This window comes from Indicator indicator, chromosome 13 (assembly GCF_027791375.1).
Source record: "Indicator indicator isolate 239-I01 chromosome 13, UM_Iind_1.1, whole genome shotgun sequence".
NCBI classification, from domain to species: Eukaryota; Metazoa; Chordata; class Aves; order Piciformes; family Indicatoridae; genus Indicator; species Indicator indicator.
This window is the reverse complement of record NC_072022.1, coordinates 19772243-19797546: the sequence shown is the minus strand read 5'-3', so window position 1 is coordinate 19797546 and position 25304 is coordinate 19772243. Positions and strand designations below refer to the sequence as shown.

The following is a 25304-nucleotide window of genomic DNA, read 5'->3' as shown; positions in this document are numbered from 1 at the left end:
CCTCAACATGTGCCCCCTGATGATCATGAAATGGAAGTCAGGCAGTGACTTGCTAAGCAATGCCCTCTTTTGCTCCAGGTCTCTGGTCTAACCTCCTGCGTAATGCAGGATAACTTCCAAGTTGGATCAGGTTGGCCTTTTCCAGTTGAGCTCTAGCAATCTCCAAGGTCAACTATCTCATAGCCCCTGTGAGTCCCAGTTCCAGCTCTTAACCACGCTCAGAAGTGTTATTTGGGCTCATAGGAAGAGACCTCCAAGAGAAGCAATCACCCGGACTGGCCAGCCCTCAGCAAGAGCCTTGCCAGAGGAGGAATGCTCAGGAGAAACTGGCTGCAGGGCAAGGGAATTAGAGCGACCACTGTGACCACTGATTCTGAGAAGACCTGTGTCAGGAAAACTTACACAATGTAGCCAGGTCCCCAGCAGACAACACCCAAACACAGCTGCTCCCTGGCTGCAGGATGATCTGCTGGGGGTGCTGCTTTCCAGGCAGAGCAGTGTGCTCCCGGCAGTGTCCATCAGTGCTCTGGTTCAACCTCAGATCTGCAGTTGTAGCACTGAGTGTGGGCAGGTTAAGGGGAATAGTTGTGTCAATACAGAGTGAGTGAGCCAGCTGGCTCCAGCTGTATTATTCTTGGTCTGAAATGACTGCAAAGCACAACACATGAACCTTCTGGTTACCAGGACTTTCAGAGACATGGAAACCATAGGGGGAAGGGAGCAAGGTACGGAGGACACTGACAGCAGATCGGGATTAAACCAACCGAGTTGGCAGGGAGATGAAAAGGAAATGGGCAACACAAGATTTGGGGGTGATGTTCACTAAATAGGGAGTACCAAAATACTCTGGATAGTTCATGTTTTCAAGCAGCCTCTTGGCAGATTAAAACATCCCAGAAGGTTTTATATCCAGCTCTTACAATCTTAAACTAAATATTAGGTGAGAAAAACATGCTTCTAAAGAAAAGTCAGGCATAGCCCTGAGTGAAAAACAATGAGCAGGAGAATGAACATATCAGGTTTGTTGAATATACAACCAACAACAGTTTTCTTTCCCAAAAATAAAGCCAAGGGAATGAAATGCAGAGATGAGCAGGATGGAAAAGCTGTAAGAAATTCTGGCAGTCTCCCCTCCACCCCACATCTCCCCCAGGCACAACTCTCACCCTGCCTGGCCTCAGCAGGCAGGCTTGGAGCTATGCTGTGAATTGCTGAGAGCACCTTACCCCCTCTGCAGTGGGACAGATGCAAGGTCCAATAGGTCTTCTCCATCTGCAACTGCTCTCTCTTGATTTTTACGTGTATCAGTTCAAAAGCTGTTTGATTTACAGCATAAGGGTTGTGAAGAGTCTAGCTTGGTTCTAAGGACAGGCTGAGGTTAAAGGCAGCAATGCAATTTCACCACTCCATCCATTAGGAGAAAATGTTCAGGTCTGGATTTATAGTCACGTTCCAGCGAGCCCACAGATCATGGCAGGCTGAAATTAGCCTCATTTATGCAATGGGATCAAGGAGAAACAGCCAAACATCTACTGCAGCTGGGCACACAATAGGGAAAGTCCAGCAGCACGGGAGCAGGTGTCAAATGGCACACGCTTGATGCCAGAAAGAAGGGCACATGGTTGTGGTGGCAGAGGCCTGCTCACCTGCAGCTGGAGCTACTTACAGGCAGACAGTAGGTAAGGTAGCTTCAGTGAGACCATAACAGGTAAGGATGGGTGGCATGGGAGCTATTGTTGTAAGCAAGGAAGAATCATATCCTTAAAGCCCAGTAAATCTCCAAAACTGGATTAGTAGGACAGGACATCGTTTCACATCACAGCCCCTCTGCTAAGATCATATAAAAGACATATAAAAAAAGATCATATAAAAGACAGAATAAGCTTCACTCACACTGAGGTCTGCAAAACCTCTCGCACTGCTGGGTGAAGGCAGCAAATGTCTCAGTCCCTGGCTTCCACATTTGATGAGTAAACCTGGTTACTCCTGCTAGATCTTTCACTAACTTTACAGGTCCCACAATTGTATCTAAGAGCAGAGGAACCAAAGCTAAATCCTCCAAGACATCCTGAAACTGCTCCTTTGGGGCAGGGTTTTACTAGATCAAGAGAAGTGTGGTTAAAATGAAGATGCAAGAGTGATGAAGAACAACTCTTCCAATGTTATCTTCCAGGTTCTGAGCTGGGAGCTACAACCAGAGGTCAGCAGCACAGACCAACCCCAACCCCCTTGAAAAAGCTACCATCACCAAAAGCAGACACACAAATCTGTCAGCACATCTGTGCTGCTGAAACTAACCAATCTCAGCACTGGATCATGGTAAGATTTGCAGCACTGTCACCTTGCAGTGCCTTGGCAGTGCCTTTTAAATCTTGGAAAAGGGGTATTTCAGGCATCTGTTCTTCCCTTTGCATGTAAGTGTTAAAAAGCCAAAAGAATAGCCTCTCTTGGAGCCTGAGGCATATCCTAAGATGCCCTGGAGCTTTCTTGTCCTACAGACATTGAGTAGTAATCTCCAAATGACAAAACAGAAATAAAACCATATATCCTCCTGTTCTGGTGAGCCTCCAGTTCCAGGCCTGACAGATCCCTGGCTCTTGGTATTGTATGTCTCAGACTGCTTAACCCTTGAATGAACAGGTCAGCTCTGTACATTTAGAAGAAGGAATCACAACATTAAATCTGTCTTTTGCTTCTACATCACCACCCTGGATTGGATGGCAATGCCCACCCACTTTCCCAGTGCCCAAATCTGTCAGTCTACATTGGGAATCACCAGGGCAAGTCACAGTCTGCAAGGACCTTGTTATTAGAAACACAATGGTGGCTTCATTCCTGGCTTGGAAGGACCTCAGTGGGCTGTATATCTTATGGGTGATGGGACCCCAACCAGCCATATTCACACAGGTTTGCCATGCCTTCATACTCAACAGTCAAATGTGACTTGGACCTCTATTTGGCAACTAGATTTACATGTTAGACCAATCACTTGCAGATCTGAGAGCGACAGCCTTTGTGGTTGGGATGTACTGCAACCTTCAACCTCAGACTGAGCAGAAAGCTCCCTTGTCTTTTCCAAGCTCAAAATATACTTTGAGGTGGGAGAAGAGCAAGCAGCCACGATGACTATTGCCTCCTGGCAGGTTAATGATGCCCCAGTCACACAGGTAGGAACACATCAAGGTCACCTGGGGAAAGCAAATGCAGTGCCATGACTTTCCTGGAATATGACACTAGCTCTCTGCAAGAGTTATCAATAACACCAGAGTAAAAGCTTTGGGAGCTTCCTCCCACTGATTAACCTGCAACTCCAGACAGCCAGAGAGAAGGTCGGTGCAGCTCCCTCAGATGCTGTTCAACAGCCAGTTTCAGCAGGGGACAAAACCACTCAGAACTACTGCTTGCAGCAGCAACACAACTGTGCCAAGAGATGTTTATGAGAAAGAGGACAGACACTTTGCTAAAACTGCATTTCACATGCTTACCACTGTCTGGAGAAGACAGACACCAGTAACTTTTGTGAACACTTGTGGGAGCATGCCCCTCCACAGCAGGAGAGGTCCCAGCCCCATTTCAGCCTGAGCTTGCTCCAAAACACACGAAGACAAACCCCACACTGAAAGGCAGCTCAGGAGCAATGCATGGACAGGCTGAATGTCAAAGCATGGGAAATACAGCTCATGGTACGTGCAATCTAGGCACAGTATACCCTCCTTGAAAGCCACTCTCCTATTGTTATTCAACATCCTGCAAGTTTCAGCCAGAGGCACAGTCTCCCATCCGCGCCCTGAACTGGCCTGGGAATGGCTGGGAAGAAGAAAGGGAGCCTGAAATGAACTGTGGAAAGATTTAAGTGCTCTAACTGCTGCTTTCCAATACAATTTTCCACTTGGGGCAGGGGAAGGGAAGGAGGAGAGTCTGACAGCAGTTTTAAGCCAGTCACAGTTGTGACAGGTTCTTCTCTTCCACTTCCAACCAGCTCACAGGCAGAAAGAACACTTTAACCTCCATTAATTATCACTGCCCTATTCCAGCCCAGGGCTTCAGAGCAGCAGAGCAGTGGCAAACTCTTAGGACCAGATAGGAGCAGGTCCTGCCTCGAATTGTGCTGTTCAGCTCAATGCAGTAAAACTCTTGTCATTCATGGTAGCAAGAGCTACTGTGACTCTTCCTGCAGTCCCATAGTTTGCACTGAAGGGCATCTCACACAGGCAGCACCACTGCCACCAGGGAAGAGGATAACACAAGCAACTTCTTGCACTCCAGCCTCTGAGAATAGGTTAACAACCAACTAACAGACATATCTGTTGTGCAACCAAGCCATACACATAGGATAAAAAAACAGAGCTTAACAGAGGAATACACCACTTCTGCCTACTCTCTGGCTATCAGAGGCTCCTGCTGTAACTCTACCACCATGTGAAGTTTATTGCATTCATCAGTACTGACCATGGGATACGCCGCTTGCAGGTGGTGTTTAGGGAGACAGGGACAGCTGCAATGCCCTTGTACAATTAGAGCAAGATGATAACTAAGTATTTCTATGCTGACTCTCCTACTTCTTGGCTTAATTACAAGCCATGAAAGATCCTGATTAAAAAAACAATCAAACAACAAAAAAAAATCAATCAAACAAAAACAAAACAAACAAAAAAAACCCAAACCCCAAACACAGCTATAACTGAGATGTGACTGTGCAGGGACTAAGTATACCCTAGCTCCACAGTTAACCCCTTGCTGCCCTGTGTCTCTTCCACACCCCTGCTGAGACCTGGCCCCAGCTCCCACCTTGTCCCATTGCCCAGCTGCAGGTACCATCCCTTCATGCTCACTGATGACAAGATGTGTCATTCTCCCTTCTCTGGTGACACAAAACCTTTGCAGATCTGCCCCCTCTGATACTCATGACTTGCAAATTCCTCACAGGTATTTTTAGGATTACTCTTTGCAACTGAATAATAAAAGGAGGTAGATGCTGCTGCCAGATGCAGCCAGAGCTCTTCCCAGTCCCCCTGCCATCCCACCAAGAGATGCTGGTGAGCAGCTGCCTTGGGGTTCAGGTGCTTTGTGGCTCTGAGACAGAAATGAACCCAGCCACAAGCAAGGCAGTCCTTTGCCCATTTTCACTGCCTGGAACAGCTGAAGGCTCCACCCACTGCAAACTGACCAGCAGGCAAGAAGCAAGGTGATGTGCCTGAAAGTGCACAGACATGTCATAAAGAAGGAAGGAGGACTGGTTGTGAGTTCAAATATAGTGATGGGGACATAATGTGCCAGGATGCTAAGGTTCATACAGCAGCAACCATCACCAGCTCCTCATTGAGCTCTAAGTCACAGGGAACCAGCCTGAGGAGCAATTAGTGGTGTATAAATACTCTTAAATGGCAACAAAAGGATGGTAAGGAGTTTCCCACCAACACACACACACACCCCCCCTTGAAGTCTTCATTTCTCCCACTTAGGTTTGTGAGGATACTTCCTCCTGCTTAGACAAGCAAAGGCTCCAGTGACACGAATCAGGGGTGAGCAGCAGCCACCGTGGCACAGCAGGTGCACCCTGCCAGCATCACCAGCCCCCTGCCAGCACTTGTGACTGCAGGAACCACGCTCTGTTACAATCAAGCTGTTCCTCTAATTCAGTCCTGCTGACTCCTCAACTGAAGAAGATTTTCCAGAAATTGTCTGGGGCTTTGACTAGCCAAATGAATTGTTACATCAGACTTCAGACCAGTAGTTGCCACTGCACCCCTCCCTGCAAGCCCAGCCTATTCTACTGAGAACCACAGGACAGGAGAAAACCCCTGAGCCACAGCCCACTCCAAAAAAACAGGTCTGCAGCACTGACAAGCTCCCCACATCTCAATCTTCACACACACACACACAAGCTTTTTGTTTGAACCACAGACTACCCTACGACTGAAAGGGAAAAACACAACAGCAAGTGCACGCCCAGATGTTCATTTTGTATGTGCTGACAGTCTCACTTTAATCCTACTTTCCACGTTTAAGGTGTTAATGGGAACCTTGATGCATTTCAGAGGGAACGTGCACAGATAGAAGATAGATGTGTGGAGCCTAAAACCCTGCTCCTAGATTTCCTATCAAGAGCTGGATTTGTTTATATCCATACGATACAATCTCCATAAAAGCAATCAACTACCACTGAAAGAAGATGTTTCAGTATCTGCACAGCCTTCACACAGACTAAGCATTAGGTTTGCTTTTATGATGCAGAATAATATAATAGATTCCTTCCACAAGTTCCCAAATGTTGTTATTAAGTATTGCTTCTCTAATAAAATATGCTGCAACGTACAGTAGGACATGATGTGGCATTTACACAAGTCTCTTCTCTGTATGGAACTTGCTGGCTTTTAAACAAATCTGTCTCTTCTATACACTACAGAAGCACAAGATGAGTAATTATGTTCTCTGCTTAATAATGTTTTTGCACTGGCCAATTTAACAGCTAATCTCCACAAACCTCTGAGATAGTCCCCCAGCAGCTACATTTGCATGTTGTAATCAAGTCTTGCTATTAAATCACACTTTGCAACAATAGCTGAGCTGTCAACTACAAGCAGTGGCTCTCCCGCTGGCACAGTGCAGGCAAAAGCCCTGGATAAACATGCACAAAACCTCACTGCTCTGCCACCTAAGAGAGCATCCCTTCCCTTTTGGGAGCCTGAAGATGGCTGTGCCCACCATGGATCTCAGGACAAGCACCCTTTGTCTCTGCTCTCTGAGGAGCCAGTCAGTTTGCAGGTTGCCTTCTGCAGGTCTGCATGCTGCTCCCTGCAGTGGTGCAAAGCTCACCTCTTTTGACTGTTGTGCTCTGGTTTACTCCTCAGGCTGCTTTCTACATAGCCTTGAAAAAAACAGTACTCCAGGTGCAGCACAAAGATCTCTTCCTTGCAAAGGTTTCCCCCTTGGCTGTGTGGGCAGCACGGTTTGTGGAGCTGTGCTGTCAATCAGAGCACAGCACTCATCAGGGTTAACTACCCTCCTCCAGAGTACTCTGCCCAATTTTCTGGTTTCTTTGCTGTCTTTGTTGACCATGGTACAGCATGAGGATGCCTCTGAGAGAGAGGGCAGGGCAGCACTCAGCGAGAGTTTCTTTTAGTGTCATTGTATTCAGGCCATAGAGCATGGGAATGGCATGAAGCAGATGTTTGATTTTCCTCTGCTGGCTTCTGCCAGGGCTGATTCCCTGCTCCTCATTGTTCCATTCTCCCTCCCAAAAACTCATCCCTCAAAGAGACCCATAAACCCCAGCTTAGCTCAGTACCATACCCCTGCCCCTGTACATTCACTAAAGCAATGTGTCCCTTCTCCTCTACTCTCCTATGATTTCAGCTTCTCTTGATGGGAGTAGGGACTGCAACGATGTGAATGACCTGAGCACATCTGTCAAATGGAGGCAATTGCTATGAAGCCCTTGTAGCAAACATCACCGCACTGGTGCAAGCTGTTATCAGTGCCAGAAACTCTTGCTCTGAACCAGGTTCTGCCTCTCTGCATTCCCCTGCAACATGCGGCAAATATGCAATAAATAGCAGAGCCCTTGTTGAATCCTGCCTTTTGCAGCAGCTGTACCACAAGACAGAGCTTCAATGCAGTGATGCAGATCAGCAGCAGCCCAGCCACATCTCTGATGTCTTTCTGTCTTAATGATTCTTCCTACGCATTAGCAAAACATTTATTTCTACCTTGCCCTGTACTTCCCATTTGTCCAGAAATCTGACAAGATCTCCTTCCTTTTAGCATGGTGATAGAGGGAAGGGAGAATATCTTGCTGGAATGGGCTCTGTGAAAGTAGGCAGATCAATCTAGATTCAATCTGTCTCGCTAATCGTTGGGGGCTGCAATTGACCCTAGGCTGGCCTGACTGGGAGTGAGTGCGTGAGCATGGGCAGCCTGCTTCCAGCCTCTCCTGCTTTATGCTGCAAACAAGTCACAGCAGATCCCTTTGAGTATGGTGGACCCTGCCTGCTCCTCTTGTAACACCCAGCCCCATGTGGCACTGCACAATACGGTGCCTGTCTGGCAGCAAGACTGCAAATGAGCACTGAGTTTAAACAAGGCACGAAAACTTCATTAATGAGATTACTTCTCCAAGAGCTGCCCTGTTATACCACAACAGAACTGCCTCCCCACCTCTTTAGGTCCTATTTGACCACAAAGTCCTTCCCAGGGGTACTCCCAGTGGGGCCAAGACAGTGTGGCCTTTCTTGTCTGCAGGACAACTGCACATGTAGCTTCTCACTAAGCTGATTATATTGAGATGAGAAGGGTTTGCATCAACTCTTTTACTACATTAGGCTGTTTAACCTGTACTGTCTGAGCAAAATGAGATTATGCCAGAGATGCAACATGTACATGAGTTCTGCCAGGGCTGCCTTTCCCCAGGAGGATGGGGAATGCAATGAGCAGTCACAATGTCAGCCTCTGCTCAGTGCAGCTGGAGATGGAAAGAAGCAGCTACCAGTAGCCCAGAAGGAGGCAAGATCTCTGCTGAATGAGGCAGGAGCAAGCAGTGACTAGATCAGTGAGAGATGCTCAGTAACAGTTAATCACTGCTGTGATCAAGCATAGTTGAGAGAGGACAAAGAGGGCAGAGAGCATGGAGAGAGGGAGAGAAAGCAGAGAATACTGAGTTGTTCAACTGATGATGCCAGTGGCAATAGTATGGCTCTACAGAAGCAGTAAAACCTTAGTCCAGCTAAAACTTAAGCTGGGCCCTGCACCACCTGTACCAACCAACCAAAGTGGGGCAGAAGATGATGCTCAAGGCAGCAGAGCTTTGCAGCAATTGATACTTGTGTGTCAACAATAAAAGTTCGCTTTCCTCTATCACCTTCTGTCTGATGATTGCAAAGTGCTTTATAAATGCTAATAAAAAGGTCCCAGAGGACTCTTGTTCTTCTCTGATGTACAGACAATGGTGGAGCAGAGACAGGAGAAGTGACTGGTCAGAGACTATGTGAGGGACACCCTCTGAGGTGGGAGATGACCCTGGACATTCTGCCCTGATTGCGGTGAGCTGGTGAAGGGTCCAATAGAGTCACCAGAGATCAGGACATTTCCAGCAAGACCAACAGGAGCAGAAAAACTTGCAGGACATCCTGGCCAATAATGATGCTGCTTTTTTGAGGGTGCTTGTGCTCAGCAGCCCCCATTTTAGATTAGATGAGTGAAGGACCCAAAATTTAAGATGTTCAAAGCTGATCTGAGGAAGTTAGAACCATCCCCATTAAAACTAATGGAAACATTAATGCAAAGTACACTTGGATCCTCAAGCAGGTTCTTTCCTAGCAAGATCTTTCCATTAACTTGAAAGGAAGTTGTGCCCAAATCCTCTTACATCGCTGGGAACATCTCAGACGGTGCAGGCAAAGTCAGGTTACAAATCCATTAGGCTCCAGATGGACTAATGCATGGTAAATTGAAAGAGGTGAAAGTGCTAAGCTGTAACAGGAACCCCACTCAGGGTGACCTTGACACAGTAAGGAGCTGAGCACACAAAACATGCTTGTGATTTGAAGCTCCTTTTTTCCACGGAGAAGCAGGCATGTGTGGAGGGAACAGAGTTTGCTGCCAGACTGATTTAGCTGCTCTGAGCTTGGGAAAAACACTGAAAAGCAGGAGGACCCAGAGCAAAGCATGGCAGTAGCTAGAAAAGTAGAACTGCTCACTCTTGCTGCTCAGGAGAGAGTAAGGAGTGATGCTTCCACTCTCACCTTCTGATTTGTGAGGATGAAATTTCAACCAATAAGGTGCACTGAACGCACCAGCTCAGCAAAGAACATGGAGAGAGGGCAGGTTTCAAAGCAAACACCCTGTTCTTCCAGGCCCAGCAGCTGGCAAAACCCAAAGCAGAGAGTGGTGTCAGCACAAAGCCATCCTTTACATTAACACAGAGCAGTGTGCCAGAAGATTATTCCAGCAGCTGACCTCCTGTGCCTGGAAGGCTTCAGGCAGCTACTGCTCTGTGAAATCCACTGACTTTTAGGGTGTAAAACACCTTCCAGAAGTACATCTGTCCTTGAGAGATGGAGAATTCCCTGGTCTTCTCTTGGGACATTTTGCCAGGGGTTAATCTGTCTTGCCTTTCAAATGTGTGCTTTATTTCTAGTCTGAATGCTTCAGCTTTCAGCCAGTAGCTCTTTAAGAGAGCAATCCCAGCTGGCTGACAATCCACCCGGCTACTCCAGCTTACACTGCCGATCCCCTGGGGAACCAAGGTACTTAGTCATTAGTTTCAGTGCAAACTGAAAGCCCTTGCTCTCTCCAGGCAGAAAGCACAGATCAAACAGCAGGTTGGCAGGCAGGACTGTAAGGTCTATCTTCAAGCAGAGCATCCTTTATTGCCACCAGCACAACACGTGCTCTGAGCACTCAGCATCTTTGGTTCTGCTCCACTGCCTGCCGTTTTGTGCAACTTTCCACCATTAGTTTGTACCTAAAGCACATCCTGACAAAGCAAAAGAAAGCTGTATCTGCATTTGCCCACTCGTCCCAGCTCTCCCTGCTCATAACATCACAGCATGGACAGTGAAACCTACACCTGGCAGAGAAGTTGCACTATATTGTGACTTACAGTGCACTCCAGGGCACAGCAACTAAGCCAAAAGAAGGATTCCTTTTCCATGTTTGTTACCACATATGCCTAGAAATCCTGTTGGGAGAGGAATGACTAGGGGGTCTTGTGATTTTCTAGCCTCAGCTCAGCTCAAGAGAGGGCTTTCCCCAACACAAAAATCAATCCAGCAACTTGGGTTCAAGACGAAATTGAGAGGTGCTTCTTGTGGGAGGATGATTATTCACTCTTCCCTGTGTCAAATCTGTTCTCTCCCATGTACCTAAGGGCTAACCAGAGATTCATGACTCATGGCTACTAAGAAAAACCCAAATCCATAAGGTTAGCAATTCTAGTCCAGATATAGCTCATCGCCTTGGGCATTAGTGAGACATATATAAGCCAGGGAAATGGTGCTGAAATGCTGCTGAGGGCTTTCAAACATACTGTTAAGGAAATGGATATGTAAACAAATCTCCAAGGATGACACACAAGAGACAGCAGCTCTGACTTAGTTACAACTGCAGCTGACTTTCTCACCTACTTGACTGTCACCAAAAACCCAGGCATCTAACACTGACACAAGGTTTCACAGCTCCTCTCCAAAAATAAGCAAGACAACAAACTCACCAGATTCAACTCAGGGAGAGCAGGGAGGTCCTGCACTTACCCAGGTTTAAAAGCCCAATCCTTCCTCCCCTGTGAGGGTGCACATCCTGACTGTTCTGATACCCTATTGAGCATGAGAGAGAGCTCCTGGTGCATGTGGGATATTGTGTAGGTCACCACAGCAAGCTTCAGATGCTCATTTGAAAGGGGTCAGGCTGTCTTGAAATCCCATCAGCTTGCTCAGGGCACAGGCAGATTTCCCTGATCACCTTTTCCATTTGCAGCCCCCACATGGCACCGATACTGCAAGGAGCTGGCAGTTACTATTTCTATAACACTGATGGATTGGAAACCTGTTATTAAGCAGGAGGGTGGCAGGAGAAGGCAGGTTTGTGTCAAGAAAAGCAGCTAAGTAGTACCTAGGCAGAGGCTTTTATAAAGAGCTTCCTCATCTAGGAATGGCCATGGAGTCCCTTCTATGAGATAAGAACAATGCTCCACTCCTCAAAGCCTCAAAGGTTGTTTTGCAGTCTATGTCCCAGCAGCCTTTGGTTGTGGCATACGGAAAGCTGAGCTCATACCTCAGGCAGGAAGGATTACATATCTTTTGTAGTTTGAAGGTCAACCTTTAGACTTATTCTCCTGGACAATTTACCCTAGACTGAATCAATGTCAAAACCAGGAGGCCTGGTTTAATCTCTGTGTACAGAGACAGAATAATCCACCAGCCTTGCCTGGCCAGCTCCAAAGCTTGCCCTTTGGCGGGTGAAACACGGACATCGCTTGTTGACTTAAGCAAAGCTTAGTGCCAGTAAGCCAAACAAAAACCAAGACACAGTATCAAAAGAAAAACTCCAAATTGTTTAGTCTTCTTTTTTGTGAAGTATATCTTCTGACCATTCCTAACTCACACCTTGGCTTGCATTTCGCTTCCAATCCTGTTCTCATCCACACAGACACCACTTCCACCAGAACTCAGTAGTGCTTTAAGCCCAGGGAAGGCTGGCTTACTCTTTAAACTCAGAAGGTGGCTACAATTAAAGTAGAGGTATTCCTTCTCAGCAATGAAAATGCAGACTTGCTTATACCAGCCAGCTCTGATGCATTCCTGAAGCTTCCAAAGACAGCTAAACCTTCCCACAGTTCACCAGGAAAGAGTTGCAGGGCAGCTCAGCTACCTACAATCCAACAAGACCTGGGCAACGCTTGCAGAAAACTACTTGTGCACAGAGGTGCACCCACAGAACTGTGGTGCACTGAAATGCCTCCTTCCAGCTAAGCCACCTTGTCCAATGGGGTACCCTAAACTGAAAATCTCACCCCAAAGAATTTGATGTTGGCTGGCAGATTAATTTCTGGAAGTTGAATTAATTTTTTTTTTATCTGAAATCTAAACAAGGTGTTCTATAAGCTTTAGGTGAGCAACTGCTGCTGCATCCATCCAAGCCTGTGGTGCCGAGGTATTACATGTATATGGCTTTCCCCATGAAATCCCAGGCTCCCAGATGAGACAAATGAGAGAAGAGGCCACCTTCAGAGACCTCCCTGGCCATGCAGGTCAGAATAGGGCAGAGCATGTATTTGCTGATCAATAGCCAGAAATTCAGATGCCATTAGGGGAGACAACCACTTCCCTTACACCAGCAGAAGCAGTCCTGCTTCACTGGGATGCATACCATGAAACAGCCAGCTCAGGCACCCAGCACCTCTGTGAGCTGTGCAGCAGCTCCCTGTACAAACAATCCACTCTGCAAAGCCTCAATTTCCCACAAGGAACAAAACAGATTACAGCAGACCTTCCAGCTTATTGCAAAAGAACTAGGTCCATGCTAAAGTCCAGCAGGTGAGCTGTACACCTGGGAAGTACATCTGAAAACAAATCAGTTATGCTGTGTCAGCTGCTTTACATATTTTCTTCTTAGAACTCCCAAGTCAACAGCTATCCTTGCAAGAAAGGATAAACTCCAAACAATTCTGCTTTGCTCTGTTCAGAAAAAAGTATATCCCCTCAAGCCCCCACCAAAGCTCTGTTTATACCCAACCTGCTGCAGCCCTGAACTGTAGCAATAAATGGAGAGAGCTAATGCGTTAGCGACAAGTAACCCGTTCAAACAATCCAAGCATAATTATAGGCTGGCTATCCTGATGTAAGGTTGGGTACATCACTGCAGATATTACATTCACCTTATGAAAAGATTGCACAGAGAAGCTCACTTGGTAACCCAAACAGCATTATACATCACGAGCCTGTCAGCATCAGGAGTGCATGCACCCTGGCATTTGAAGTCCTGGTGTTTTAAGTGATAATCCAATGTACCAGGCATCATTGATCTCTATATAAAAGGGGGCACCACTTTTCCTTTCAACTGGAGCTATTTTTCACTTCTCATCCTGAAGAGTTGTGTGGTGCTGCCCGCAAGTGGCTACACTGCACAGCAGCTCGATCTGTAGAGCTCTGGGTCCCTGGAGAGAAAAAAATGATCAATACTCCAATGCTGCTTTTCTAAGAGGTCTCTAAGTGCTTCCATGTGAGATGCTGCTCCTATGGGTTTAAAAATTACTCTGAAGAGAACATGAAGCCCCCAGTGCAAATTCATAATCCTGACACAAACCCCAGCTGCAGCAAGGAATTAAAATGAAATTCATTGGCAAGCTGAAAGCTGGTCTATCAGCAAAGGCAGTGTCTGTGATGTGAGGAAGGGATCTCAAAAAGAGAACAATACCTGGAGGCTAAAGGAGCAAAATCATCATGTTAGAAGAGATCCAGCTAGGGTCAAAGGAGCATCACAGTGCCATGCAAATATGGCCCACACAACAGGATAAATCTTGACCAGGATTTATAGCTCCTCAGTGGGTATAGGATGGCAGGGACCCCGAGTATTGCATCATCTGAGAAAGGTGACAGCAATCACAGGGTCTTGGGAGGGAAGACAAAGGCATTTGAGGGGTCAGACTTGCAGTGTGTAGGTGAGCAGAGCCTAGGAGGTCTCCAGAGAAGTGTCTGTATAGTGACAGTGAATGCAGAAAACAGACTGAATCTTCTTTTTCTTCAATATAGACAAAAGAAATTAAACTTCTCATAATGTCTTCCAAGCAGATCTCAAGTTGGCTTTGGCTCGTCCTGCACACAGGCTGGAAGAAGCCTTTCATGATCAGCTATAACCTTTACTGATCTCATTCTTCCCACTGCCTGGTGGCCCACAAGAGGACCAGCTGTGCCAGGCAGGCTTCAGTGGGCAGCCAGCACTTTCTTGGCACAGCTGGCGTCACATCCTAGATCAGGGACCAGTGAGTGCATATTGTAAGGTGGGATTCACAAACCACGCTGGATGTCAAAGGCCTTGATGGCCTTTCACAGTCTGGCTGGGTTTTGCAATTGGATCCTGTGCAGAGGCAGAGAGCCAACCTCACCCTCAACGCCCAACTCATGCTGCAGTCACACCATGGGACAGCTGGCAGGGCTGTCTTCTCCTGGATATAGCTGCTCTGCAACCACATGAAGGATGACAGTATGCTCCTGTTCCGAATGTTACCCAGCACACGTCACTGGCCGTCCCTGTGTCATAGCACAGTGCTCCAGTCACAGGACAGCTGTCCCACAACAGCCCAGTGCTCTGTCAGTTATACTGACTGATCCCCATCAGGAAGAATTTAAGTAACATGGCTTAAAAATGAGAAAGTGAACTGCTTGCTTCTGATGAGGTTAAGTCGTTTCCTCTGGGGCCAGGAAGGATTGAGCTCTGTGCCTGTGGACCCTGATGCAGGCAGGCAATGGGAAATACCAGGAGCATGCAAAAATACCTTGGCAGGGTTCTTTCATTTTAAAGGGAACAAATTCCAATTGATTACACTTGTAAGAGCCTGTATGGTACTTGCACTTCTAGCTAAGCAATAGAAATTAATTGCTCTAGTAATTACACTTTCAGCAATCCTGCAGTCCTTTGTTCTGCAAGTGGGAGGCCAATATCCACTGTTCTCCGGTGGCCCCATCTGGCTGCAGCTTGGAACAGCATTTGCCACTTGGAGGGGGACACTCCTTCAGTGACCAGGGTGACACTCAGCTTTGCCACACACAGCCCCACTCACACAGGTCTCTGGGGCATGTTCCTGGGTTCCCATTGATTGGGATCATCTCAGCTTCCTTCTGTTAAAGCTGCTCCCTGAGAGATTCAAACACCTTTGTTCCGGCCCTATGTTTGTCCCAGTGACGGGTCCCAGGATGCTGAGCTCTAGGGCGTTCACATTTCCAATCTTTCCCATGCATAAGCTTGCAGTGTGTGGCCAACATTTCTTGTCTGGGCTAAATGGCTCCAAAACACAGTGCAGATCCAAGTGTTACATCTGGCTTTAACTTCTCGATATATCTTTCAAAGGATGCAGAAGAGCCATTATCCCCTTGGGTGCTGCTGAGTACTGTCAAAGCCTGACTGGGCTTGGAGGAACACACAACCTACAATTCACCCTGAGAAATTACTAAGGAAAAATTATCATGACACCTGCCTGGATATTGAATGGACAACAACTTAACCCTACGAAAGGCCCAGTGCTTGAGAAGTGAAGTCTGCTGGGCTGAGCAGGAGCCATGTCCATCCATCCAGTGCTTCACTCCTCTATTCAAATGCAATGCCAAGAAAGCTGCAGCACCCAAGGAACAACCAGAACCAAGTGCACATTTGGCTCAAGGGCAGTTTACCTGCAAGGATGCATCAACTATAGCACAGAAGACCTTCACGCTTCAGTTCCCCAGCCACGGATTATTGGAAGCACTGAGCTGCATGTACAGGATTTAGGGGGGAAAGAGTGTGTGCAAACAGCCAGGCTCTCCCTGGGAAATGGGATCCTGCTCCTCCCAAGCTGGTCAAGCAAGCTATGGAATACAAAGCACAGGGCCCTGCAGGGAGGTATACCTGCAGATTAGATCCATCAGACCCTCACAAAGCCTGGGTTTGCTCACAATCCCACTCCTTCTGCCCACACCGTATTTTTCCAACCCATAATCCCAGCTGGCATGGCTTGGGATGGCTCGGCTCCCACGCTTGCCAGAAATGCAGGTCACAGCCATACATCTCTGAAGCAACAGCTGCCAACATGCCACAGCTACTTTGTCACATGCTGGACAACTCACAGCAAAAAGCAAGGTTTCCAAGCGGAACTGCTGTTGGCCTTAGTGCTTAAACAAAATAGCTCCACTCCCATCCCTGGAGTTCCTCAAACAAAGGCACAAAACTCACTGGAGCCTGGGGAGAGGAGGGTCTGTGGCAGCAAAAACCATGGCTGCTGATTTTTGAGATGCACACCACACAATTAGAAACACTGGATCTATAAATATCCTCAACAAACCCCAACAGGTCTGTGGGTTTCTTTTCCTTGCTGTCCATTGCGGGCTGAACTGCAGGTTTCCCTGTTAGTTCAGTGCTGCTGGAGGTAGCAACTCTGCTCATCCATACCTCTGTGGTCAGGATAGCTGAGGTGGGACCGTGTACCATGTGCTAATCCCCCATCCACTGGTGGAAAGGATTCTCCCAGAAACAATCTCTCTTCTTGCTTAAACACTGAGATTTCTCAGCTTAGTTTGTGGATGTCCCTCTTCCTCTTCAGGACTATTCTCATCAGTGTTTCAGTGAAGATCTAATTACAGGCTGCTCCATTCACTGACAACTTCATATACCCTCCTTTTTAAGGTCAACATTCAATAACAGGAAAGAAGCAGAACTATATATGGGTGGAGGCAACAGGCTATGGATTTATGACATGCTGGTATTCAGGCAAAGTAACCCAGCATGAATACAGAAATATCTGAACTCTGCTGCTGCTGTCAATTTGATAATGAGAATGTGATTTGAAATAAAAACATCTTGGGTGCCAGCTCACTACAGCAGCTAGTAAAAATAGGCAGAATACCTAGAAATTGAGGACTTTGTGCTCCAAATACATCCAAAGCTTGAATATCATATGGTACCTTATAAAAACAGAGTACGTGGCTGCACTGGGGCTACAGCACCACAAATCAAAGGTCTCTCAGTGAACCAGTGCATGAGCTTTGGCAGAGAGAATTGGGTGCTGTGTTCTCTAGCTGAGCAGAGGTGAGGGCTCGGACTCCTTCAGCACCTCCACAGCCTTTTGATGCTTACCCCAGCCCACACTCCCAGAGTCACCCCACCACAGAACAGTGCAGCATTTGAGTTGCAAACACCCTTGGGCAAAGCCTGAGTGAGCTTGGCCCAGAACTGGCCTTTTAGCCAAATAAAAGCAGCTTTTAAATGCTGCAGATAAAAAGGGGCTGCAGGGCCTTTGAAAGGATCTGGTCTTTACAGGAGTTGTTTCCAGTTTCAGGTCAAGCCTGAAGCTTGCTTTAATCTATATTTTAGTGGTACAAGCAGTTGTGATCCCTCTGCCAGAAGACAGGGCAGTCTCCTTTCAATGCACCTTCCTCTATCTGCTGCATGTAATCTTCCACAGGACTTACTTGTTGCTGTCCCGGTACTGATAGATATAACAGCCCTGAGGCATCCCACTCTCCTGGTCCAAGGTAAACGAGAGCTTCAGCTGCAGAGAGGCGAGGGTGTGGGGGAGAATGAAATGGGAGAGAAAAAAAAAAAAAGGCAACATTTTAGGCTCTCAGTCATCACAGCAACTTCAAGCAAGGCTTGTGGGAGAAAGCTTAACTCCCCAAGGCTGACACGCAAACACCATGGCCTGGAACATACCGTGGGGTTCCAAACCTCAGGGAAAAGTCACATGCGTGGCAGAAACCTCTCGCTTTTTCCACCCTTTGTTACTATAAAGTGTTTGTGGTTCCTCTGAAATGCATGGGTCATACCGGTTCACCCCTCCAAACCCACCCACACACACCACCTTTCACCAAAGTGCTTGCGGTTCCCCTCAGACACTCAAGAAATGAGTTCTTCTCCATCAGCAGCTGGAGTTCCCACGAGTCTTTCTCTGAAAACTTTCCCGGCTCCATCTCGTTTCTCCAGTGCAGTAGAACAGAGGAGAAACCACAGAGGGAAAGGTGACAGATTTTTCCTTCTCTGCAGAGTTATTAAAGAGCTGTTAGAAGGGTTTGCAGTTTGGATCCATGTCCGGCAGGAGGCTATGATGTGACCTGGAAGCTGCTGTCTGTGCAGCTCCAAGAAGGCACCGGCAAAGGCTTTCAGGTTTCAACCACGGCTCGTTTTATTTAAGGGGAAAAATTAACCCTCTTTCAGCAAGCAACAGAATGGTTCTGCAGGAAGACTTTTTTGCTGAAAACGTCTCCAGTGGTTTTATATACTCAAATGTCTAGAAAACAGGTTGGGATTGAGCCCTGCTACAGCACTACACATCTGAGCAGCCCCTCTTTCCCCAAGAGAAGGCTGCTGGCCCTCAGACCAATGTCCCACCAGCTCCTGCAGCCATGAGGTGCAGCCCCACAGCTCTGCAAAAGGGCTACAGACTCTGAGTATGAGCCAGCAGGCTGGGTAAGAAGAGCAAGCACCCTTCAGAGGAGGCAGCTGTGGTCTGTATGCACTGAGCACTTTGGCTTTTTGTGGTCAGAAAGATTACCAACTGCACGGCTGTTACCACTGCTGGGTCATACATGACTCCTAAAACAGTCTGGGAAGGCCATCACAAGGGCTAGAAGTCAAAGGAGGGTTGTTATGATGAGCCCAACCTTTTTTAAACAGGGAAAGGAGTAGAGAGCAATGTTGAGTCACTCCATTTGATCATAGACTCCTCTCCTCTGGGCTGCAAGGAAATTGCTAACTCAAATTAACAGCTTATTCAGAAATGAACACAGAATTAAAACATCTTTCTCCCACAGGCAGTTAAGAAACCCTGAGTGCTGAATCATTAGATTCAGCACTCATTTTCCCTTCCCTAAAGAGTAGCAAAGTCATACACTATGCTCTCACTGACCCAAATGAAACTGCACAGCATGAAATCATCAAAAAAATCACCATCTTGGATATCAAGTTCAGCACTGAGTATCAGGCTAAGGCCTGATCCAGCCGATCTCCCTTGACTGCTATGCCCCCAACTCTGTAAATTATTTTGAGGCATGGTCTTTGCAACAACAGGTAACGTGTCTGTGCTCTGCATGTGTCTGTGGCACACCTATCACCATAGTGCTGTCCAGATGGCAGCCTCTTAGGCTCTCCACAGCTCTCTCTTCCACAAACTTCTGATCTTACTACAGCTTAACAGATTCCTCAGATCCATCTTGGAGACGGTGTCCTAGGCAGGACCGGTGAGACCTCACCTGGAGCACTGTGTACAGGTATGGAGCCCTCGATATAAGAAGTAAATGGACCTGATGGAGTGGTTTCAGAGGAGGGCCATGAAAATGATCAGGGGGTTGGAGCACCTCTGCTACAAGGACAGGCTGAGGGAACTGTTCAGCCTGGAGAGGAGGAGCCTCTGGGGAGACCTAATAGTAGCCTTCCAGAAGTACCTGGGCTGGGCCTACAAGAAGAATGGAGAGAGACTATTTACAAAAGCCTGCAGTGACAAGACAAGGGGCAACGTCTTCAAACTAGAGAAGCGCAGATTTAGATTGGATGTTAGGAACAAATTCTTTACCATGAAGGTGGTAGAACACCGGAACAGGTTGCCCAGGGCGGTGGTTGAGGCCCCTTCTCTAGAGATATTCTAGGTGAAGCTCAAAGAGGCACTGGGCAACCTGATCTAGTAGAGGATGTCCCTGCTGACTGTGAGGAGGTTGGACTAGATGACCTTCGGAGGTCCCTTCTGGCCAGACCATTCTATGATTCTAGCAGGACCGCCTAGGGACACTTCTCCTGATCAGAATCCATGACAACAGGCTGCAGCTCCAGCCTCTCCAGATGCTATGATGGCACATGGCAGCTACCTAATGGGAGCAGGAGGTCAGCAAGAAACAAGCAACCCTCCTAAGGGATATAAGCAATCATCTTGTTGGCCATATGGGGTCCATAACCATACGTGGTCTCAGCACATGAAAAACAGGAACCTGTCCAGAGGAGGGCAGCAAAAATGATCAGAAGGCTAGAACACCTCTGCTGTGAAGAAAGGCTGAGAGAGTTGGGCTTGTTCAGTCTGGAGAAGAGAAGGCTCAGGGGAGACCTTATTTTGGCCTTTCAGCACTTGAAGGGAATCTATAAGAAAGATGGGGATAGTCTTCTTAGGAAGGCCTGCTGTGACAGGACAAGGGGGGATGGTTTTAAGCTGAAAGAGGGGAGATTTAGATTAGATAAGGAAGAATTTCTTTACAGTGGGGGTGGTGAAACACTGGCACAGGTTGCCCAGATAGCTGGTAGAAGCTCCATGCCTGGAAACATTCAAACCTCAGGCTGGACAAGGCTATGAGCAAACTGACCTGGTTGAAGATGACCTGCAGGGTCACACCTGCTCACTGCAGGGGGGTTGCACTAAATGACCTTTAAAGGTCCCTTCCAACCCAAAGCATTCAACAATTCTATGAAGAGAGTCCTCTCAAGTGAGCTGCCCTGGTTTAGGCAATTAAAAGAGGAATAGGAAAGTGCCCAGAGCCATTTTTCTGAGCCAGGTTTTCCAAAGTTTCCCTGCTAGAATATCAGGAAGCAGCTTTGAGGTGAAAAGGACAGCAGTTATCTCAGGCACAGCTCCACCTAGTCCTATGCTTGGAGGAATGGGCATTGCACTGTAGAATCACTGTGTAGAGAAGACACACAAAAGAAAGCACAAGATCAGGCAAAAGTGTGGCTGTGGCCATTTTCAACAATAATCCTGCTCAGAAGAAACTCAAGAGTCCCTGAGGGTCCTGTTTCCAGCTAAGCAAGCTTTGGGCTTGAGGTAACTGAGCATCTGTGGCTACAGCTCACCTGGGCTCTGGGCCCCCAGCACCACCCAGAGCTGGAGTCAGCTCTGTGCAAGAAGACAAGTCATGGGGAAGGGAAGGAAGGAAGGAAGGAAAAGGGCTGAGAAGGAAAACAGCCTTGTTCGGACAGGCTGCCAGGGAAAGCTGTGGGGCAATATGGTATGGGAGGTGACCTTTTCACTATCTGGGGGAAGGGGGTCCCATGGAACCTGCCTACCCAAAAAGGAAAGATCACACTTCCCAAAGATAACAGGTTTTCAACTTTCTGTTACTTTAACCCTTTGTCTGCTCATGGTATTCCAGACTAACCAAACACACCCTGCTCAGCAGGCTGTGCTGCCCACCAGTGCCAGCAGGGCCTGCGTAACAGGGCCCATACCATACACAGCTTGACCATCTGGGGCAGTACTGTCAGGCAAGAGGATGTTGGTGTCACCCACAGTGACAAGGGAACTCCACCCAGAGAAATATCAGGGTCAGGCTGTCGTACAAAGTGTAACTAAAAGTCTGTCCTGGAGCTGAAGGCAGCTGTGCTGTTGCTGATGCACAACCCCCTGCTCTTCTGCAGATCTGCTCTGCTGATGCGTGATCGTGGCCAGGAAGGAGGAGAGGATTTGCAATCATGCTCCAGGCCAAGAATCCTTACAGACCTCAAATGAACAGTCAGGCTCTAGCTGCCTCTACACATTTGGTGGCATTTGGTCTCTGCAGGGAGCATGAAGGGCCCAAGCAAAACTCATTGCAGGGCAGAAGGAAAGCAGGTAAAAGACTAGCTGAGCACTTCCAGGAGGCACACTGGGATGCGGAGACTGTAAGCTCTCTACTAAGCTTGAAAAGTTGTCCATAGCCAGTCAACATCATGTAGTTGAATCTTATATGCTGCTGGAGCCACAGCAGTGCTCCACTGGTGACTGTCAGGCACATGCTCACTTCTGCATGGCTGTGTTCATCTGTAAAGGTACTTCAGCTTCCCAGCACCTTGGTGCTTCGGAACGCCTGCTCCACAGACTTTTCTTCTCATGCTAAAGCTAATCTATGAGGCACCTCCTGCCACAGATCTTGAAGAATGAAACTCAAATGTCCTTTCCTAGTATTCTATGTAATCTGCACCACAGAGTCTCTCCAGTCCCACCTTCTCCAGCACCTTTCCTCTGGCCTTCATTCACAAAGCACAAAGCCTCTAGTTACCTCTGAAATAAAGAAGGTTGCAGGAAAAGGCTAGGAGCCCAAGACAGGTCAGGAGCTGATCAACCACTTTGTCATTCTTCCTATCTGACTTCTGCTACAGCAACATCAGGAGACATCCAGAGCCTCCCAGAATCATGAAGCCCTGCACAGCAAGTGGGTTTTTGCATTCATTCCTCTGGCACAGCTTTAACTCTTAGCCATTTTGACAACATTGCTCCAACACTGTGTGCTGCTTCGAAGCTCTTTTTGCATATCAGCAGTCCCTGTGAGAACATAAAGGCTGGCTGCAAAGCCAGCAAACAAACATACCAAGGCGAAGGAAAGGCCACTGCTCTACAAAATGTCAGATTTCATGCCTACAGGGCCAATGGGGGACTGAGGCTTCTTACAGAAGTGCAAGTGCAAAGTGACTCCATCACAAGGAAGGCTCATCAGATCAAGGGATCGTCAACATTAAACACATGAGATCATTTCATTTTACAGGACACTGTGGGCTTCACTGGGCAAGGATGGGCAGAAGAGATTTCCCAGTGCCATACTGCAGTGCAATTTGGCTTGCACTGCCCCCTTTGGTTGCACAGCTCTGGAGCTCCCATGCTAATTAAAGATCCCTTTCCACTTCAGCAGCTTTGCACATAAAGACACACTCGGCATGGTGTGTGTGTGTGAACTCAATGGGAAGGGAAGCTGGAACCTAGCCATGCTGAGAACAGAGTGCTGCCTACCAGGAGAGCCCCATCAATAATTGAGATGTCAGGGGCACAGGGAGGAGTGTGAATAAGAGCTGTCAAAAGGAGTAATTGGGATCTGTGTGGATACAGTGATGGATAGGCTCACTCACCACCAGACACAACTGCAATACACCCAAAGAGAAGAGGAGCAAGCCACTGAAATTCAAAGGGGTTGAAGCAGGCTGTCTGATGGGCAGGACATAATTTCCTTCATGGAGGGAAATACTGCACCTTAGGTGCCAAGCAGGTGTGGGCACACTATCCCAAGACTGGTCAACAGAGCAAGAGAACATACTGCACATAGTTGATCCTTGGTAATGTTGGGTGGCACATACTGTAGGCTGGAGATGAAGGTAATGCCACCTCCTTGAAGAAAGTAATCTTCAGCCCACAGTAGTCACTGGGCATTGAGGGCTCTGTGCACATGAACACTTACTTGTACTGTGGCTCCACACTCTGGGTTAGTAACTCTCACTCTCTATTCCTGAATCCTAAAGCCCAGCACAGGATGCAATTGGGTGACAGCAGGATGCTCCTTGCTCCTTGTTCTTCCATCTATCAGACAACAACACACTTCATCTGCGTCCAACACTTCCCATACGCCCCTCCAACAGTGGTGAGCAGACACCAAACAAGTGCACAGATGTGGACAGACACAAGACACCAGCAGCAGGGCTCAGGGCAGCTGCCATTCAGGTAGACAGGCCTCAGTGGGAGGTGTTGGCAAAGCTGCCTACATTTTAAGGTTTTCACCACTAAGACCAGAAAAGGGCTTTTCTGAGGAGTGGAGCAGTGCTTAATGCTGTCATGGATCTTCAGGCTTGTTGGGACTTCAGTGCAGCCATCCTCATTTCAAAGAAAGCTTTAGACCTGCAGCAATTAGGGACCCAGTCATGCGATAAAGCCTCGTAGCTCCAACAAGGAGAAAGGATGAGGAGCAGCCTTCTGGCTGCTGAAGTGCTGTCAAGACCTATATTGACTTGACTGGGCAAATTCTTCATGCCCTCTGAGTAAATGGTTTGGCTTGGCTCCTCCTGTTCCCAGCCTGGGCTCCAAGCTGCAAGCCCCTATCATTAGATGAGGTTTTCTCTACGCATGCACTGCACGACAGAGGGATTATCGGTTCAGCAGAGTAACCTGGTCACACATTTCAGATGTCCCAGTTCTGGGGCAACGTAAGGGCATGCTTCAGCCAGCCGTGGCTATAACTGTTCAAGGTAATTCCACTGATGATGTGAGGTATTCAAGCAGAAAGAGTTCACCCAGGGCAAGGAGGAGAGGCAGAATACGAGCCTCCAAGACAAAACCAGGGAACTGGATCTAAAGATTACACTGAGAACAATCTCCTGAAAGGCAGAGATAGTTTTCTACCCTTGGCACTCATTCAATTTAACCCCATTTGTGTGGGAGTCCAAAAAGACTGGTGTCAGCTCCCTCTCAGAATAAAGGCTCCCTTCCAGCAAGCTCTAGAAAGCTTTTTAAGAATAAACTTAGTCATCAAGCAGGTTTTTATGCACTGCCCAAACTTTGGTTTTCACCCGAAAAAAAAAAAGCCCTGAAGTCCTGACACTCACTTCTAAAACCACACAAAACAGAGCCATGCTCCAGTAACGTAATCACAGAGTTTTCTGGCACCTTGTCCCTTAAAAATACATCCATCTGCCTCCATGCAGGCCATCAAACTCAATCTTGTTCACAATGGATTTCCCAATTCCTGCAAGCTGGAAGGACTGCAGCGGTGCTGGCTGTGCCGGCTGGACAAGCCCTTACAGAAGCACAGGCTGCAAGCCTCACAGCTGTGTTTTCACTTAAAGAAGCTGCTCTTGAGACCCAAGCACTTCTCCTTCCACGAGCTTTTCTATTTGTGCTGCAGTTTGAAATTACTGGAGAAAGACCCTGGGTAGAAGCTGAAGAACATGTAGTAAGGACAGGATGGGGATAATAAGGGTGAGACCAAAAGTCCTAAAGTGGACAAAGAGAAAAAGACAAGGAAACTTGCTACCAGCCCAACTACCTACCTCTCACATTGGGTTGGGGTGGTCCTTCCCTTTTGACTTTACAGACAGTGAATGTTTGGCCAATCTCAGCACCTAGTTACGTGATTGCTGTTGCTACTGTTTGGAAGTCCTGAACTGGTCCTATCTCAACTCACTGCCTTTTCAGTGAGACCCCTTCCCCGCCATGCACATCTGCCAGGTGAAGGCTTACATTCTCTAGGAGGCTCCTGGAGCCATCTCTAGTGCCCTGTGTCCTCAGCATGGACAATCCTCAGGAGACAGACAAAGGCAGAGAGGTAAAAAGAGCTGTCCCCTAAGGCTGCTCCTTGGGGAAAGGCTGCTTGGAAAGGGATGCAACTGGCAGCTGCTCTTCTCTCCTCTTC

General features: G+C 47.7%; 1 protein-coding gene across 1 annotated transcript in view; it reads right to left on the bottom strand.

Moving 5' to 3' along the window:
• DIS3L2 (DIS3 like 3'-5' exoribonuclease 2) overlaps positions 1 to 25304 on the bottom strand; it is a 199835-nt gene that overhangs the window by 20542 nt on the left and 153989 nt on the right. The window contains exon 15 of the mRNA XM_054385907.1: positions 17655 to 17734. Coding sequence (XP_054241882.1) covers positions 17655 to 17734 — 80 coding nt within the window. The remainder of the gene's footprint in view (positions 1 to 17654; positions 17735 to 25304) is intronic.